The 13500-nt window shown below is 60.5% G+C and overlaps 1 protein-coding gene across 1 annotated transcript; it reads left to right on the top strand.

Moving 5' to 3' along the window:
- The first annotated feature begins 2784 nt into the window (after nt 1–2784).
- Nucleotides 2785–11647, top strand: LPAR2 (lysophosphatidic acid receptor 2). Its single transcript, XM_062631078.1, has 3 exons — nt 2785–2883; nt 5303–6045; nt 11335–11647. Exons 2-3 carry the CDS (start codon nt 5313–5315, stop codon nt 11634–11636), a joined length of 1035 nt encoding a protein of 344 aa, XP_062487062.1. The 5' UTR covers nt 2785–2883; nt 5303–5312; the 3' UTR covers nt 11637–11647.
- The last annotated feature ends 1853 nt before the right edge of the window (nt 11648–13500 follow it).

Genomic DNA, 13500 nt, shown 5'->3' with positions numbered 1-13500 from the left:
CTTGGAGAGGGCTGGAGCGGAGCAGCCCAGAGCCCATCTCCAGGGTAGTTACTTCGGGAAGGGGAAAGCCTTGCTCTGCCAAGGGTGCATTTGGTGGCACAGGCTGGGAATCCACTGCCGGCTGGTTTGCCAGCGAAGGGGACAGGATCCAACGCGATCCAACAGGTCTCCCCGCTCCAACTGAAGCCTGTGGGAAGGGGATGCTTTCCCTTAAGCGAGCCTGGAGCAGGAGGAAGAGGGACGGGGGTTGTTCTTTGGGGTTGCCCTGGAGCAGCTGATGGGAAATGCCTCTGCCTCTTGGTTAGGAGTAACCAACCTTTGATGCTGGAGGCTTGGGAGCAGCTGCTCTGCCGCAGCTTGGAGCTGGCTCTGTGTCAGCAGCAGTGGGTGTTAGCATATTCCTGCCTTCTTACAGCTATGTGTGTATATATGCACACATATGTTATATATATACACACATATATATTATATATATATATATCACTGTATGTATGCGCTGTTTTCTATGGGATCTGCCCATTGAGAGCTCTGCTGCCCTGGTGTGGGGTGCTCCTCCCTGGGACTTGGGAAGTGTTAACGGGAGCAAGTGGCTCTCAGCAGAGATGTGCTGGGGAAGGGGGGGAGATGCTGCCGCGGCTCCTTCCAGAGGGTTTGTAGCATTCCTGGCATTCCAAGAGAGGGGTTTCAGGGTTCAACCCCCTCCCTTTGGGCTCCACAGCAACAGTCAGTGGGGCTTAAAGGGAAATATTTGCTTTAGGCTCGTTGGAAGATGCAACATCTCCTCAACGGACCCGCTCGCTTTGAAAGCCGGGAGGGAGGGAGGGAATCGCTGTTGTCTTTGGAACTGCTTCTCTACCAGTTCTCTGCTGGGCACCAGGATGTGAGCAGAGCTGCAGCTGCATCAGGCTCCGGTTACTCCGTGCCTCTGCTTGAGCTGGGCCGGGGGGGGGGCGATGCTGCACGGCACCCTCTGAGCCTCTTCCCGATAGGAAACCCCATGGAGTGAGGAGGGAAGGTGGAGGGGGATTGACCCAACGGGCACCCGCTCGCCTCGGGCTTGCCTGCGCTCAGCATCCCGGTGCTCAGGCCCCGAAGTGACGCTGTTGGGAGGGATCTGAGGTCGGCCTCGAAGGGATTCTGATGTGGAGCTGTTGGAGCCAGGCCAGAGGAGGCCACGGGGATGAGCAGGGGCTGGAGCAGCTCCCGCACGGAACAGTGGGGCTGGGGAAGAGAAGCTCAGGGTGTGAAGGGGGCTCCAAGGATGCTGGGGAGGGCCCTGCGGCAAGGATAGGCCATGGGGTGATGGGTTCAGCCTGGAACAGGGAAGTTCAGGGTGGAGATGAGGAAGTTCTGCCCTGGGAGGGTGCTGAGGCGCTCAGAGCTGTGGCTGCCCCATCCCTGGCAGTGCTCAAGGGCCAGGTTGGACACAGGGGCTTGGAGCAAGCTGCTCCAGTGTGAGTCACCCCTGCCCATGGCAGGGGCTGGAACTGCATCACCTCAAGGTCCTTTCCAACCCAAACCATTCTAGGATGTGGTTGCAAAAGCTGCTGCGAGGGGTTTGGGTGCAATGGCTTTGGCTCTGGGGGTAGCACACCCCGCAAGGGGCGTGCTGGGCCCAAACCCATGTGTATCATCAGGTGAATCCAATGGGGCTTGGGGAAACAGGGAGTGGGGGGCAGAGATTTACTGCAGCTTGGACGTGGCTCTCTTTGGCCTTCAGCTCACTGTATAACCACAAGGGTGATGCGGGAAGGTGAAGGATCTGCCCCGGGGCCAATGTCCCTGCTCTGTCAGCGTGTCCTTGGCTCCTTGGCCCTATCTCTTTCCCCTTTGTGCTGGGCTCTTGGGCAATCTCCTGCCTGCCTCCCAGGGCCTGATTTGGCCCTGCCAAGCTCTGTGCGTCTGCCTGGCAGCAGATTAGGATCGGTGATAACATTGTTCCCTGGGGAGCAGATGGGTGGGAGGAGGAGGGTTGGGAGGGGAGGAAATAGGAGCCAAATGGCAACCGCTGGGGCCCTCTGCGAGAGCAGGAGGTATAAATCAGAAGGACTTTGATGTAGATGGGTGCTGCCAACCTGGCGGGGCTCTTTCCTCCATCATTCACACAGCAAGGGCTCGGGGCGCTGCGAGTGCTCTTGGTTTAAGTGTGCTGCTTGGGAGGCAGGATCACCTCGGATGCACCAAGGAACGGGAGCTCTCTTCCGTGCACTTCTACCCCAGGAAAGCCCTCCCCGCTCCGTGCCTCAGTTTCCCTCGCGTCTCACAGCTTCTCCCCGCTCCCAAGCGTGGATGTGGGGAGCCCCTGGAGCCGGCAGCCCTAGAGATGGGGGTGCACTGCGAAAGCATCCTTCTGGTGCCAAGGCTCCTCCATTACTGGTCCAGAGCCCCTCATTCCCAGGATGCGCTGCTGGCACAAAGGCTCTGGAGCAGGATTGAACCCTCCCCACGGCCTGCCCCGGTGCGACGGGAGGGTCGGGAGCGGAGGGTGCCCCGAGGAGGGCAGAGCGGAGCTAACCCGGGCCAGCCAGGACTGGAGGGGTTGGGAAAGCGGCTCCAGCCCCCGTGGAGGCGGCAGGGATTCGGGTTACAGCGCCTGGACGGACCCGCCTAGGGGAGGACCCAAGGAGGGGGCGGCTTGGGGCGAGCTCTCGCCAACTCGCCTCGCCGGAGCCAGCGTTCGGGAGCGCTGCGATGGGGCTGGGAAGCGCGGCCGAAACTTCCCCGTGAGGCGCTTGAGTTCCCTGCCTGCATCCCCGCCTTGGGAAGCGGCTCTGCCCTCCCAGCGATGGGGAGCTCCTTGCTGGAGAGCCGCCCTGGCTTGCTGCGGTGGGGAGAGCGACGCTAAAGGCCAAGCTCCGGGGGGCGGTTGGGTCGCGCTTTCAGGTAAAACCCCGTTTTTTGGGGGGGGGTCAAACTTGGGCTGAAAAGCAGCCGTGGGGTGAGCGGTGGGGCCGTGTGATTCAGCGTGCGGGGGGAACGCAAGGCCGCCTTCGAGCCCCTTTATCGAGCCATTGTTCTTGCCTGGATCCAACAGGGCTGGGGGCCGGTGGTGGGAGCCCCGTTCCCGAGGGCTGGATGCGTTCCCGGTCTGCCTGGCGTTTGCCATCCCCGCAAGCAGGGGGAAAGAGGGGGGAGACACGGGACGGGACGGGACCCCCTTTCCTCCTTCCCTTCCCTCTCGGGGCAAGAGGGCTCCGAGCTCACCGCAAGCCTGGGAGGAGGGAGACGGGGGGGAAGCGGGTGCTCGCAGGCAGCCGCGCTCCTGCCGTGGGGCTGGCCCCTGCCCGAGCTCCGCTGGATGCGCCAGGGTTTGGGTTTGGGGTTGGGGACGTGCGAGGAGAGGCTCGGCTCCAAGGGCGAGGGGCTGCGGGGCCGCTGCGCCTCGGAGCCCGAATGGGGCTGTACCGAGGAAGAAGAAGGGGGCTGCCGGCCCCCCGAACAATGGAGTCCTCCGGCTCCTTTGTGCATCATGGCACCAGCCTGCCTTCGGCCTCACGGCTGCGGGCACGCTCTTCCTCTGCCCCTGCTGTTGGCGGTGAAGCGGCACAGAACCCAGCGCAGCGCCGGTAACCTCTCAGCCCCTCCGGGACTCATTGCGTTGCCCCAACCCGGTTTGTAACCCACGCTGCCACCCTCAAACTGTTCCCTGGGATCCGAGTGGGTTTTGCCCCAAGCAGCCTTTAAGCCTCCTGGCAACGTCTGAATGCTGAGGGGTTGCTTCTTTACATTGGGGTGCTGCAAACGCAGGACATGGCTCCTTTATGGCTTAACACAGCTCTAATCCCCCCCTCCGAGTAGACACAGCATTGAACACAGTGTATGATGCTGTGAGAAAGGTTCCCATGGGGGTCTCTCATAGCTGGGGGGCCTTTAATGCTTGCGAGAGAAGAAGCTTGGTCTCCAGAGCTCAGTGGCAAGGTTCAAGCTTGTTTTAGCCGGGCTCAATCCGGCTTGGAGTCAGCTCAGACACGACTGAGAGAGTAAGAGCTGGAGCCATGGGCACCGTGGTGCTTGAATGGTGCTGGAAATGGACAGCATCGTGCGGGCTGGCTACGGGCCGGTTGCGTTGTGGTCCCCACTGTGCCAGGTCAGCTGCTGTGACTGGTGCCACTCGGGTTTCTCTCCTTCCCCTGCGTGTGATGTTCAAGTGGTTTTCTGCCGTCAGTGCCACTTCCCTCTTTGCTTTGGGGTTCAAGCTCTCACCGGTGCTTGGAGGAAGCTCTTTGGCATAAGAAGGGCCAAGCCTTTGGTGTGAGTTTTGGATCCACCCTCCGAAGGTGGCATCCACCTGCCTGTGATTCAGTGTCCCGACCCTGGGCGTTCCTCCCTTCCTCCTTCTCCCATCGCTTTCCCCTGTTCCGAGCCAGGTCACCGCGTGGTGTGTCTGAGGAAGCCACTGGGATGCTTCCAACCCCTGCGCTGCACTGGACCACACGATCCCTGAGCATCCCATGAGCTGGAAAGAGAGGAAAGATGGACTTGTTACGTGGTACTAGCTCACGGCTCCATCCCCTGGGGTGGCTCCAGTCCTCCCCTGCCTCCTTTTCCTTCCCCTCCCATCAATACCCTTGCAGCCCAGACCCCCCCATGTCCTGGGCTGCATCCCCAGAGTATGATGCTGAAGCATCCCAGGACGCAGCAGCGGGGAACCGCTGCCTGGAGAGCGGAGGAGCGTGGACTCACAGAACGAACAGGGAACCAATTGGAGCCCCTGAGCTGTGTTTTAGGTTGGAGGGTGACTTAAAGTGACTTGTGAGCACGCTGGGTTTCCTCCCTGTGTAAGAGGGCGGCGTGCTCTGCCCTAAACCCTCTCTGAGATGAGGGTGATGGATGGTTGAGCTCATGAGAGGGCAGCGAGAAGCAGGCGAAGGAAAAAGCGTGTCATCCATCACTCAGCACCTCGGTGCTGCGAGGAGGGAGGCTCCAAACCGGCTCTGCCCTTCCCAGTGGGGCCTGCAGCCAGCCCTGACTTGAGATTTCCAGGCTCTGGGTTAGGAAAGGAGCAGGAACATCTGGGGGGGGGGGGGGGGGGATAGGGATCCATGGGGTTGTTTGGGGTGCTGGAGCTTGGTGCCGCCCCACGGCTGTGCGGTCCCCAGGCACCGCAGGGCTCCCTGATGCTCCAGCCCCATGGCTGTGTGGGCTGACTTCGTGCCACTCGGTTTGCTTTGCGGGACCGAGGAGGCTCCTTTCCTGCCCCGTTCTTTCCCTCTCCTTTGGCCAAGGTTGGGAAGGGCTTTGGGGCAGGCCCAGCAAGCGCTGCCCGTGTTGGGAGGCTCACACCCCTCTCGTCCCTCTCTAGGCCAGCAGCAATGAGGCACTGCTTCTACAATGAGACCGTGGGGTTCTTCTACAACAACAGCCGCAAGGAGCTGACCACGTACTGGAGGACCAAGGATGTGCTGGTGGTGGCCCTGGGCCTGACGGTGAGCGTCATCGTGCTCCTCACCAACCTGCTGGTCATCACGGCCATCATCATCAACCGCCGCTTCCACTACCCCATCTACTACCTGCTGGGCAACCTGGCTGCTGCCGACCTCTTTGCCGGCGTCGCTTACATGTTCCTCATGTTCCACACGGGGCCCAGGACGGCGGAGCTCTCCCTGAAGACCTGGTTCATCCGTCAGAGCCTGCTGGACACCAGCTTGACGGCGTCCGTGGTGAACCTGCTGGCCATCGCTGTGGAGAGGCACCAGACCGTGTTCACCATGCAGCTGCACAGCAAGATGTCCAACCAGCGGGTGACGATCCTCATCTCCTGCATCTGGGTCACGGCCCTGCTCCTGGGGCTCATCCCCTCCTACGGCTGGCACTGCCTCTGTGCGCTGGAGAAGTGCTCCAGCATGGCCCCGCTCTACAGCAGGAGCTACCTGACCTTCTGGGCCATCTCCAACCTGGTCATCTTCCTCATCATGGTGGTCGTGTACACGCACATCTTCGTCTACGTCAAAAGGAAGATGACGCGGATGTCCAAGCACACGAGCTTCCACCCGCGCTACAGGGAGACCATGATCAGCCTGGTGAAGACGGTCACCATCATCCTGAGTGAGCACACGGCGCGGTGCTTGGGGCCTGGGCTCGGTGGGGTGGCTGTGCTCAGGGCAACGGGGGGGCGTTGGGAAGGGATGCGCTGCTTCCCTGGTGCTTGGGGGGGGAGGCTTGGCTTCGGTGCTGCCCAACTCGGGTTTCGGGGCTCTGCGTGAGCTGGAACAGGACAGGATGGGGCGAGCATGGGTGCTGCTCGGGTTAGTAGAGGTGAGAGGAGCTGTTACGGATGGGACTCATTAACCCCCAGGTGCTGGGGCTTGGGGCACGGAAGCAGCTCTTGAGGTGCTCAGCTCCAGTCTGCTTCCTGCATAGAGGGGTGGCGTGGAATTAGGAGCTGTGATCAAGGGGCGCTCGGTGCAGCCCTTATTGGAAGGATGGAGCGGGGTTTGGGGCTGCCCTCCCGAGGTGCTGGGGGAGGAAGGAGGGGGCCGCAGCCAAATTCCTCGCTGGTTATGGGCTGGGGCATTGAGCTGGGTGCAGATGGCTCCGGTTGAGCGGCTCGGCACTGCCGAGCGCGTGCCTGGGGGCTCGGAGCTCTCACTTCAAGCTGCTCTCCGTGAGCAGAGGGGCTCTGGCAGTGCTGGGTGCCCTCGATGAGCCTGCAGCTGCAGCCTGCAGGGAGATGGGAGCAGGAGGTGGAAGAGCTTGGTGCTGAGGCTCTGACTGCAGGGCGTTGAAGCGCATTCGGCTCGGTGCTGTCCTGCCCGGTGCTGCGCATCCAAGGGAAGGCCAGGATGGGTTGGGTTGGAAAGGAGCTCGAGATCATCCGGTTCCAACCCCCTGCCATGGGCAGGGGCACCTCACACTAGGCCATGGCACCCAAGCCCCATCCAGCCTGCCCCTGAGCACTGCCAGGGATGGGGCAGCCGCAGCTTCTCTGGGCACCCTGTGCCAGCGCCTCAGCACCCTCCCAGGGCAGAACTTCCTCATCTCCACCCTGAACTTCCCTGTTCCAGGCTGAACCCATCACCCCATGGCCTATCCCTGCTGCAGGGCCCTCCCCAGCATCCTTGGAGCCCCCTTCACACCCCGAGCTTCTCTTCCCCAGCCCCACTGTTCCATGCGGGAGCTGCTCCAGCCCCTCCTCATCCTCCTGGCTTCCTCTGGCCTGGCTCCACCACCTCCATGGCCTTCTTAGCTTGGGATGTGCATTGTGCTCTCAAGAACCCATTGCTCCAGGGGTTCCTTAAGGAAAGCCTCAGGTCCTTAAAGCAGAAGGGAAGCACCAGGCCCAAGGAAACCAAAGCGCTGCACTCCAGGCCCAGGATCACAACCCTTTGCTTGCCAATCTTCCCCGATAAGCCCAGAATTGGGCAGGGAAACCTCGGGGCTGCAACCCAAGAGTCCTCCCTTGCAAGCTCCCGTTGGTACAACGGGGCTCAGCAGGGGCTGGAGGGGAGCTGTGGGGCTGCTTCGGGGCTTGCTGGGACTCGTGAGCAGCGGAACCGGAGTTTTCTGCCTCTTCCTGCTTTTCCTTTGCTGCTGCTTCCCATCCTCTCCATCGGCCGGGTGCAGCAGGGGGTGGTTACTGCCTGGATGCGGCGTGGATCAAGGTCCTGCTTGTGCTTGGGACAGGCTGCAGTGGAGAGAAGCTGGCTCCTTCCTCCTTCCCCTCCCCTCTGAGCAGCATCAGGCTCACCCCATGGTGTCTGCAGGGCTGCTGAACCCCATGGGGCTTCACATGGGCTGGAAGAGGGTTGGCAGGAGGGGGGGGTGCTGGCCAAGAGGCAACCACCTTGTACTGGGAGAGCGCCTTCCTCTTTGTCTTCTGCCTTGAGCTGGGGTCAAGAGGAGCCTTGGCAGAGCTGCTGTGGTTCCATAGGGAACTGGGGCTGGTGCCTGAGGGTGACCAGAGCGGGGAGAAACCTGGTGGAGGGAGATGCCGGAGCTCATCAGGCCTGGGGGACTCGTGGAAGCCGAGAGGTTCCCCTGGCTGTGCAGGGCAGTGGCGGAGAGGAGCAGCGCTTGGGTCTGTGCAGGGAGCAAGAGGGAGATGCTGAGCTTGAGGTGGGGGGAAAAGACCTTTCCGTGGGGGGAAAGACCTTTCTGTGGGGGGAAAGACCTTTCCGTGGGGGGGAAGACCTTTCCATTGGGGGGAAAGACCTTTCCATGGGGGGAAAGACCTTTCCGTGGGGGGAAAGACCTTTCCGTGGGGGGAAAGACCTTTCCGTGGGGGGAAAGACCTTTCCATTGGGGGAAAGACCTTTCCATTGGGGGGAAAGACCTTTCCATTGGGGGGAAAGACCTTTCCATTGGGGGGAAAGACCTTTCCATGGGGGGAAAGACCTTTCCATTGGGGGGAAAGACCTTTCCATGGGGGGGAAAGACCTTTCCATTGGGGGGAAAGACCTTTCCATTGGGGGGAAAGACCTTTCCATTGGGGGTGAGAACACCTTTCCATTGGGGGTAAAAACACCTTTCCATGGGGGGAAAGACCTTTCCATTGGGGGTAAAAAGACCTTTCCATTGGGGGGAAAGACCTTTCCATTGGGGGGAAAGACCTTTCCATTGGGGAGAAGACCTTTCCATTGGGGGGAAGACCTTTCCATGGGGGGGAAAGACCTTTCCCTATGGACTCGGCGCGCAGCGAGCTGCGGCTGCAGAGGGCTCCTTCCCTCCCTGAGGCCCTGCTGCAATCCCTTCCCCACCCTCATTCCCCGGCCTTCTGCAAACTTGGCCTCTGCACAGGGAATGCCTTGCTCCTGATGCAGCGGGAGGGCGAGGCGGTGCTGAGGCAGCGGAGGGTGCGGTGGGAGCTCCCTGCGTCCCCTGCTCCGTTGCCAGGCAGGGTTAATCCTGCTGGTGCTGGGTGTCGGGAGCGGGTTTGGGTGCCTGTGAGGAGGCCAAGGTGTAGCTGGGGACCCGGGGGAAGCGTTCCCCCAGAGCAGCGGGTGGGATGTGGCCACCCCATGGGGCTCTGTGGGTTCTTGCTGCCTCCTCCAGCTTCCGTTCAGGAGCAAGGCAAGGGGCTGGATCTGCAGGCAAAGGGCTTCCTTTTGGGTCTCCCTTCTCTGTAATGGGCCTTTGGCTTTCCTTAGCCAGCTCCGAGTGAATCCGCTTTCCCTTGCGACCCTGAAAACCTGGCCAAAAAAGAAGGGTGCAACCACTAAAGGAGGAGGTGCCTTTCCTTGGGGCCAACCAGGAGTGCCTCCTCTCTGTTTGCTGGATGTAAAGGAAGCAAAGTCCTCTTTGCAGGTGGTGGGGAGGAGGAAAAGCTGCCTGGGGCTGGCTGTGGCCCCTGCTGTGCTGGAATGCAAGGGCTCGGTGGGGCAGCTCTGAAGCAGGGATGCTCCCAGACCCCCTGCGCATCCCTCCCCAGCGCTCCTTTAGCTGGCTCATCCTCCCTGCTCTGCCTGCTGCTGCTGCTGCTGCTCTCCCCAGGCACATGGTTTGCAGTAACAGGGGTAGGTACCAGCGCTCCCAGCACGTCCCATTCCCTGCCAGCCGACCCCACAAGGGCCAGCGGGGTGCAGCTGCCCTGCTTGAGGAGCCTGAGCCCCGGGAGCACCCATGGGCGAGGGCTCCGTTGACGTCAGCCTTGGGAGCACGCCTGGAAGAAGGGTTCTGAGGAGCTGCAGCACCTCCCATGCGTGTGGGGCAGGGCAGCAATTGCCCCTGTGCCAAAGAGCTCTGCAGGTGGTGGCGAGGACACGGGGGCTGACTCAGCGCTGGAGCCGGGCCAGCTCAGCTCCTGCTGTTGGCCAGCCCCTTGCTTGCCTGGTTTCTGCTCAGCTGAGAGCAGTGGGAGGCTGCTTCTGCCCCAGGTGCTGGTCAGGACTCGGCCAAACTCATGCTAAAGCCCCTCGGGAGCCATTTGGCCACTGGAGGGTCTCGTTCGAGGTGTGCTCGTCTGCCTGGTTTGGCTTGGAAAGGAGCTGAAGAACATCCAGCTCCAACCTGGATCCTGGGCTGCATCCAAAGGATGGGAGCAGCAGGGCCAAGGAGGTGATCCTGCCCCTCTGCTCTGCTCCCGTGAGAGCTCACTTGGAGCATTGGGTGCAGTTCTGGGGGCCTCAGCATTAAAAGGACGTGGAGCTGTTGGAACAAGGCCAGAGGAGGCCACGAGGATGCTCAGGGGCTGGAGCAGCTCCTGTATGGAGACAGGCTGAGGAAGTTGGGGCTGCTCAGCCTGGGGAAGAGAAGCTGCGTGGAGAGCTCAGAGCAGCTTCCAGTGTGTGAAGGGGGCTATAGGGATGCTGGGGAGGGACTGTTCATTAGGGACTGCAGTGACAGGACAAGGGGTAACGGGTTCAAACTGAAACAGGGGAAGTTTAGGTTGGATCTAAGGAGGAAATTCTTTCCTGTGAGTGAGGCACTGGAATGGGTTGCCCAGGGAGGTTGTGAATGCTCCATCCCTGGTGGTGCTCAAGGCCAGGTTGGATGAAGCCTCGGGTGCCATGGTTTGGTGTGAGGTGTCCCTGCCCATGGCAGGGGGTTGGAACTGGATGATCTTAAGGTCCTTTCCAACCCACACTGTTCTAGGATTCTATCTTCCCTGTTCCACTTCTTGGAGGCAATGGCTTGTCAATAGGGAGCCCTGACCCTGTTACCTCTGTGAATGCAGTGATGGGGAGGGAAGTGAAAGCACTGGAAATGCTCTTCCCTGTGAGGGTGCTGAGGCGCTGGCATGGGGCTTATCAGGGAAGATTGGCAAGCAAAGGGTTGTGATCCTGGGCCTGGAGTGCAGCGCTTTGGTTTCCTTGGGCCTGGTGCTTCCCTTCTGCTTTAAGGACCTGAGGCTTTCCTTAAGGAGCCCCTGGAGCAATGGGTTCTTGAGAGCACAATGCACATCCCAAGCTAAGAAGGCCATGGAGGTGGTGGAGCCAGGCCAGAGGAAGCCAGGAGGATGAGGAGGGGCTGGAGCAGCTCCCGCACGGAACAGTGGGGCTGGGGAGGAGAAGCTCGGGGTGTGAAGGGGGCTCCAAGGATGCTGGGGAGGGCCCTGCAGCAGGGATAGGCCATGGGGTGATGGGTTCAGCCTGGAACAGGGAAGTTCAGGGTGGAGATGAGGAAGTTCTGCCCTGGGAGGGTGCTGAGGCGCTGACACGGGGTGCCCAGAGAAGCTGCGGCTGCCCCATCCCTGGCAGTGCTCAAGGCCACGTTGAAGATGCTCTAACAGGAGGTGTCCCTGCCCATAGCAGGGGGGTGGAACTGGAGGAGCTTTGAGGTCCCTTCACCCCCTCCGTTCTGTGGTCCTACAAAGCAGCGCTGATTCAACCGAGCATCTTTACAGTGCGGGGCCAGGAACCCACGTGGAACCTTTAAGAGTTCTCATTCTCTCCGCAGGTGCTTTCGTTATCTGCTGGACTCCGGGCCAAGTTGTGCTCCTCCTGGATGGCCTGGGCTGCAAGAGCTGCAACGTCCTCGCCGTGGAGAAGTACGTCCTGCTGCTGGCCGAGATCAACTCCCTCATCAACGCCATCGTCTACTCGTACCGCGACAGCGAGATGCGCAGCACCTTCCGGAGGATCCTCTGCTTTGCGTGCTCCCGGAGCTCCAAGTACGCCCCCACGGTGGTGAAGCTGAGCCCCGCCGACCGCAGGACGCTGTCTCAGAACGGGCACTTCACTGTGGATTCCTCCATTTAGCCTCTTGCTCCGCTCCGCAGCCCGGAGGATGGGGGCAGAGGGGCTGAGGGACCTGCTCCTGCTCCGGAGGCAGCAGCGCCTTCCCTGCTGCGCTCAATCCCTATGGAGAAGGAGCTGCTGGACGCTGCCGTCCGGAGGGGGAACGCGCAGCGTTCTCCGTTCAAGACTGCTGTTTCCAAGGCAAGGTGGATGGAAGGGAGCAGCATCTCGAGGTGTGCTACGGGGATGCCCCACCGAGCCAAGTATTCGGTACTTCAGTATTACTGCCTCCAGAAAGAGTTGGTCCAGCACTAGCATCCCCCCAAAGAGCCGAAGCTCTCCAGCTTTACGCCTTGCCTCCTAAACAGAGCTGCTTCCGTGCTTCCCCAGGGAGCCCTCTGCGGGTTGTGTCCCACCTGCCTCCAAAAGCACATCTTGAAGGCCTCTTCAGAGAGGAATCGGGTTGGATTGCTTCCCGAGAAGTCTCCAAAGTGTTCCAGGCTTTTGGAGGAGTGCTTTCCTTAAGCTGAAGAGGGCTGCTGTTCGTGTTCTAAGTGACGCCATGTGCTGTTCACAAGCATGGAGTGAGTCATGCTCCCACGAAGCCATCTTTCTGCTCGCTGGAAGCCCTCTGGGGACAGGTTTAGGTCAGATCCCAAGGCAAGCAGGAGTTTGCCTTGGGTTTTCATGTGCAGTTTGTACCTTCATGCTCCAGGGCTCAAGAGCTCGATACGGTCAGAGGAAGCCTTTCTCTCAGCAAAGCCCTGTGTGGGGTTAGGAGGGTTAATGTTGGGCCATGCAGCCCTGGGAGAGGCTGACGGGAGGCAGGGGCTGGGATCCGGGTTCAATTCATCATTTCGGGGGGGTTTCCACTGGGTTTTGACCTTAAACAGCTCCCTGAGCGATCGCCTCAGCTGGCACTGAGAGCAGCCAGCCTTCCCTGAGGCTCTGATGCTCAAGTGTCCGCATGGACTTGTTCTTCCTGCAGGATGGAGTGGAGGTGGCGGTCTCCTGCGTCCATTAAACCGGTCCTGGAATCTGGTTTCCCATCTCTGAATAAATGCGTTGCCCTGGGTTTCAGAAAGGAGGACTTGGTGTTCTTCCCTCCTCCCCAGTGAGGAGCTTGGTTCTCCTCAAGAGCATCTCGGGACTGGGACGTGGGTGGCTGGAGGGGTGGGAGCCATCTCCATGCAGCCAAGCAATGCTTGCAGACACCAGCCTTGGCAGCTCTGGGGAGCCTCCATGCAGTGGTAGGGCTGAAAGGAGGCAGAATCCTCTCTGTAGTGCCAAAGCTGAGCTCTAGTTACCTTCTGGTCCCTGGGAAACGCTGGGTTTGGCTACAGGTACCCACTGGGGTGAAAGAGCAGCAGCTGGAGGAAGATGCCAACAGTGGACTCATGGAAAGCTGCTGCTGAGTGTGCCGGAGCTGGGGCAGAGCAACCATAGGCGTTGTCTTTGAGCATCCCCAAAGCGGGAAGCACACGAGTCCTACTTCATTCCAAGTTAACTTCACAGCTAAACCCATGCCAAGCTCCCTTTACTAACAGAGAGGGGGGGAAGGAGGCGCTAGGGTGGTTGAGGGGTTGGCACCAGTCTGATTTAACCAGGGGGTGTATAAAGAGCTGACTGTACTGCATGGGGGTGGGATGGATCTTTAGGGGGTGAGGCAACGCTCGGCTCCTAAGAGAACTGCACTTGGCTTTTAGGTCCCATTGGGACTTTAACCCGTACGTGCTGTTCTGAGGGACCTGCTTTGGGTTGGAAGGGACCTTAAAGCTCCTCCAGTTCCAACCCCTGCACCTTCCATAGAGCAGCTTGCTCCAAGCTGGCCTTGAACACTGCCATGGATGGGGCATCCAAACCCTATCCGTTCACCCCATCCCAA

The sequence above is a fragment of the Pezoporus occidentalis genome, unplaced genomic scaffold, assembly GCF_034315485.1.
Source record: "Pezoporus occidentalis ecotype Australia unplaced genomic scaffold, CSIRO_AGI_Poc_V1 ctg366, whole genome shotgun sequence".
In the NCBI taxonomy this organism is placed as follows: domain Eukaryota; kingdom Metazoa; phylum Chordata; class Aves; order Psittaciformes; family Psittacidae; genus Pezoporus; species Pezoporus occidentalis.
The sequence above is the reverse complement of the archived record's forward strand: the minus strand, read 5'-3'. Positions and strand labels throughout refer to the sequence as shown.